At 43.8% G+C, this 5,000-nt stretch overlaps 2 protein-coding genes across 2 annotated transcripts in view; one reads left to right on the forward strand and one right to left on the reverse strand.

Moving 5' to 3' along the window:
• LOC125009548 overlaps positions 1-5,000 on the reverse strand; it is a 321,026-nt gene that overhangs the window by 143,420 nt on the left and 172,606 nt on the right. The window lies entirely within an intron of this gene.
• Positions 2,707-5,000, forward strand: part of LOC125022632 — a 10,796-nt gene continuing 8,502 nt past the window's right edge. The window contains exon 1 of the mRNA XM_047609460.1: positions 2,707-2,743. Within this exon, the coding sequence (XP_047465416.1) occupies positions 2,707-2,743 (37 nt within the window). The remainder of the gene's footprint in view (positions 2,744-5,000) is intronic.

Consider the following 5,000-nt stretch of genomic DNA (forward strand, 5'->3'; position numbering starts at 1 on the left):
ACACTAACACACACACACACACACTAACACACAGACACACACTAACACACACACACTAACACACACTAACAGACACACACACACTAACACACACACACACACACTAACACACAGACACACACTAACACACACTAACACACACACACACACACACACACACTAACAGACACACACACACACACACACAGACACACAAACAGAGGCCTGGTCCTGGGTTCAGCAGAGATTATTGTTATATGTATAATATATTATATATATTTTATGTGAGGAAGGTTTCGCTCTGGAGACAAACCTTCACTGACACGTTCAGAATGAAAACGTTCCCTCAGTAACGTTAGATTAGAGAGAAGTTACTTTAAGAGATATAAGAACTGTTCCCTGTGAACATAACCTCCACTTTGGATCCGCACAGTGTTCACACGCTGGAGGGAAACCACATCACTGTGACCAGAGCGGGAAAACTTCCATTCAGCAGAAAAACCACATCACTGTGACCAGAGCGGGAAAACTTCCATTCAGCAACTCACAGAAAAACCACATCACTGTCATCAGGACAAGTTCAATGGAGCAAAACCACATCATTGTTCACAATGTGAGAAAACATCCTCACAAAGGTTTTAAAATGCAATAAGTTAACACCTGGAGAAACCACATCACTGTCAGCAGTATCAGAATGATGTAACTGTGTTTAACAGGTAAAAAACAACAACACTATGATTATGACAAATATGAGAAACCTCTGAAGATTTCGCTTCAAACCACCTACGGGATCATCATTTAATCATTTAATCATTTAATCATTTAATCACCATTCACATTATATTCACATGAGACATCAGCGAGGAGAAACCACATCACCGTCAGCAATGCGATATCCACCATGTGGAGGCTGCATGATCAGCAAAGCATTAATAATGGGAAACACTATCACCTCTCACACCAACACTCTACCTGCAGGGTAACCCAGGTACCCACAGTGGAGATGAACCACTGTGAACAGGGTGGGAACAGATTCACCGGATTCCCCGGGTGAGATCTGTGAGCTACAGACAATCTAAATGCATGATAACATGCACCATTCTGAACATGTAATGCACCAAAATGATGGGGAGGGGAGAGACTCATGTGAAAGCCTCTATCAGGCATCGGTCTGGTTCAGGTCTGGTTCAGGTCTGGGTCTGGGTCTGGGTCTGGGTCTGGTTCAGGTCTGGGTCTGGGTCTGGGTCTGGGTCTGGGTCAGGTCTGGGTCAGGTCTGGGTCTGGGTCTGGTTAAGGTCTGGGTCTGGTTCAGGTCTGGGTCTGGGTCTGGTCTGGTTAAGGTCTGGGTCTGGGTCCAAGTCTGGGTCTGGGTCTGGTTAAGGTCTGGGTCTGGTTCTGGTTCTGGGTCTGGGTCTGGGTCTGGTTAAGGTCTGGGTCTGGGTCTGGTTCAGGTCTGGGCCTGGTTCAGGTCTGGGTCTGGGTCTGGGTCTGGTTCAGGTCTGGGTCTGGGTCTGGGTCTGGTTCAGGTCTGGCCAAACATTGGTTAAAGGTTTGTCTGGGCTTCTCCTCTAAAGATGCAGACTGGTCGACCTGCAGCAGTAGCTGGAAGACGATGTTGGTGAAGGCAGGTAACAGTGATGTTATGAGAGGAGGCTTTGAAGCCTGTGTTGAGTAATTTACGGGGCGTTTCCATGAAGCACGTATCAAGGCTTCTTCATTTAGGAGAGGAGCTGAAAAGATGACGTCCCAAGCCTCTGCCCGGCTGCACCATGTGACTGCTTCAGGAAGTGGTTCAGACTCTGCAGAGGTTTGACCACAGTATGAACCCTCAGGGTCCATTCACCATGTGGAGCTTTGACAGAGTTTAGAGAAAGACTTTCAGAGATATGATAACTCCTAATAAATATTAAAGAAGAAGTGGAGACCACATGGGGTTAAAGATAAATGAGTTCTGGATCAAGGGTCAGATCTCTGGTTTTATTTTTACTTGGGCCCTCAAGCTTTTTATTAATGGATTTGTTCCTCCTGCAACTTTATTTTATTATTATTGTTATTTCTATGTTTTCTTTATGTATTTTACTAAACCAACACTCTATTGAACCTGTTATCGCTGACTGAAGAAACAAACTCATCACTGTAGAGACGACCAGTCTAAACCTGGTGCTTAGCACCGTCAGAACCGTGGTGTGTGTGGTACTTTAGCACCAGCGCTGTTTCAAAAGAACCGGTTTGGCACCAGGATCTGATGAAACCAGACCTGAACCAGACCCAGACCTGACCCAGACCTGAACCAGACCCAGACCCAGACCCAGACAATAACTCTTCTCTGTTCAAACTGAAACTCAGACAAGTTTCAACAGCATCTCAGTCACAGAGAGTTTCCCAGGAATCCTGAACCCAGGACGGTGAGCTGAAGGGACGGGGGGATGGGCCGTAGTAAATCATGAAGAAATGTGAGAAGAACAAAACCAGTGAATAGACCCTCTGTGTTTCACTGATAATGATCCACGACCACAGCAACATATCTCATCTCTCCTGTAGACTCTAGTTCACAGACGTTAGTTCCAGTCGTGACGGATGCAGAGGAACTCGAGCTTCCTGTTTCTTTCACTTTCACTTCAGTGGAAACAGTTTGAGCCGAAGTCGAGAGGAGGGAAGTCAGAAGTGTCTGTTCATGATCTGAAGAAGAGTTCAAACTCGTGGAGTTCTTGGAGTTCTGACAGGAAGATGAAGACGTTGGTGGTGTTTGTGATCCTGGTTCATGGTGAGATATCTTCTTCCTGGATCTGATCATTGCTTCAGTCTCACATCATTTCTCTCACGTCTGTGTCTTCAAACAAAGTCAGTGAGGACCTGTTTAAACTTTCATTAGTTATTAGTTTGTCTGTGAAGCAGAGTCGGATGTTCTGTTCACGTCCACTGTTTCTAATCATGTAATCTGTAAATGTAACATCGAGTTTATTGTCTCTTCTGACATGAGCAGCACAACACAGGAAGAAATGACCTTCCACAAAGGCCACGATGAAGCAACTAGACAAAAAGGTGTCAAACCCTGAGAATATAGAAAGTATAAAAATATATCCTGTGTATATAAGGTAGACTAAAAAGAGAAACATGACATAGCACATGACAATATATCATGTACATATAAATAATATATAATTGGTTTTATAAACTCTCTTTAAAGTGTGTTTGTCTTCCTGCAGACATTCTGTGACCCCCTTGTAATCCCTGGTCAATCTGTGTATTTATTCTTATCATATAATGATGTAAATACGTTTAAAATGTTTCATAGGCTTCACCAATGTCCTTTTCCTTATATAACATATATATCCCAGTGTTGTGCTAGTGAATCCTTTTTAAGTGCACTCATGGTTTCATCATGGTCCTTAGTCGTCCTTTAACATTACTGTCATAAACTGAATAGACTGGCGGGTGTCTCTGGTGTCTATGATTAGTAATCCTCTCACACTGTTGTTTTCAGTGTCATTAGTGAATATGTTGTCAGTTAATGTGGAACAGTGAGGTGTGATTCTAGGTCTGGTGATTTGGATAAAGGCCCATACCGTACATTGTATTAATGAATTCCTCAGTCTTTGTGCTTATTAGGATTGAAAAGATCAATGTTAATGTCACCACAGATGAAAACTGTTTTTGATTCATTCTTGAAAAGACGCCTCGGTCCAGTCCTGAAATGATTCAAACCTAGAGCCTGGTGCTCTCTATATGCAGCTGATTATTACATTTTAGTTTTTTCTGCTCTGCTATATAGTTCAGGTGATGGTCCACATATACGTCCACACCTCCTCCACTTTTGTTCTTTCTGTTTATATAGTTGAGTTCATATGCATCCAGCTCAAAATCCACTCCTCTGTCAGCGTTGACCCAAGTCTCTGATATGACAATAATGTTGAATGGTGTAAAGTGGATTATGTAGTCCTTGATGTTATTAAAATGTGCAGACATGCTTCAGCTGTTGAAATGGATTGTGGGTAATTTGTTGTGCGCTCTAATGGTCTGATTGTGCTGTTTGTTGTGTAATCACAGCAGGTGTGGTTAATGTTGGTAAAGGCATGGTGGCAGGTTCTGGTCTGTATATTGAAAGGTTCTCAGATCCTTTGAGTTGTGTCATGGTTGTGTCCTGGTGCAGGTGAAAGAGTTGTTTCAGACTGTGTCATGGTTGTGTGTTGTGGGGTGGGTCATTATACCTTACAGACCGGCTCATGGTGGTTATTGGTACCTATCCAGCGCCTCCATGCTCCTGGTGACCACAACCTTTAATATTTTACAATTATTGGTCCGTGTGCTTTGGATTTTCTCTGGTTTCTTAAGTTTTGTGCTTTTCTTGCTATGTGGAGTTTGGTTTTGTGAGATGCTCATTTATGAAGACATTTGTCCCTTTCAATGTCCTTCCCTGTTACAGTGGTGTAACCTCGTGTCTGTCAACAAATCTGATGATGATGGTCGGTATTATTACTGTCATGTTTTCAGGTCGGAGGGTGGAGACCCTCTATGTTGTTTAGATCCACTCCAACCCCCACTGGGTGGAGGAAGGCAGCCACCTGCTGCTCTGCTGTTATCTAGCTGTTATCCTGCTCACTGGGCTCCCACCCGTTGTCAGTGGTCACCACCCTGGTGTATGACCGGGGCTTGATTCACAGCCCAGAAACAGTCTCATTGTTGACCCTGGAGTACTGCTCCAACTCCACCACTTTATTCTCCAGCTCCACCAGGGGCCGGTCATTTAAGAGATAGTGGATCTGGAGAGCCTTCGTTTCTTCCACCAGATCCAGGATGTCTCTCTGCTGTTGTGTGACTGCAGAAATCTCCTCAGCCAAAAACTCAAGTGTCTGTTTGAGTTCATCTCCGTCCTCGGCTCTCACTGCCTTGTTTGTTACCAAAGTCACTCCTGGATTTTATCTGCTGAACAGTTTGTGTTTCTGTTTTAAGGTTTGTTTCATGATTGTTGTTATTGTTGTGTTATTTGTTGATGTTGTCGTTCTTGGCAGGTCACCCTTGAT

This window comes from Mugil cephalus, chromosome 1 (genome assembly GCF_022458985.1).
Source record: "Mugil cephalus isolate CIBA_MC_2020 chromosome 1, CIBA_Mcephalus_1.1, whole genome shotgun sequence".
Classification (NCBI taxonomy): Eukaryota; Metazoa; Chordata; class Actinopteri; order Mugiliformes; family Mugilidae; genus Mugil; species Mugil cephalus.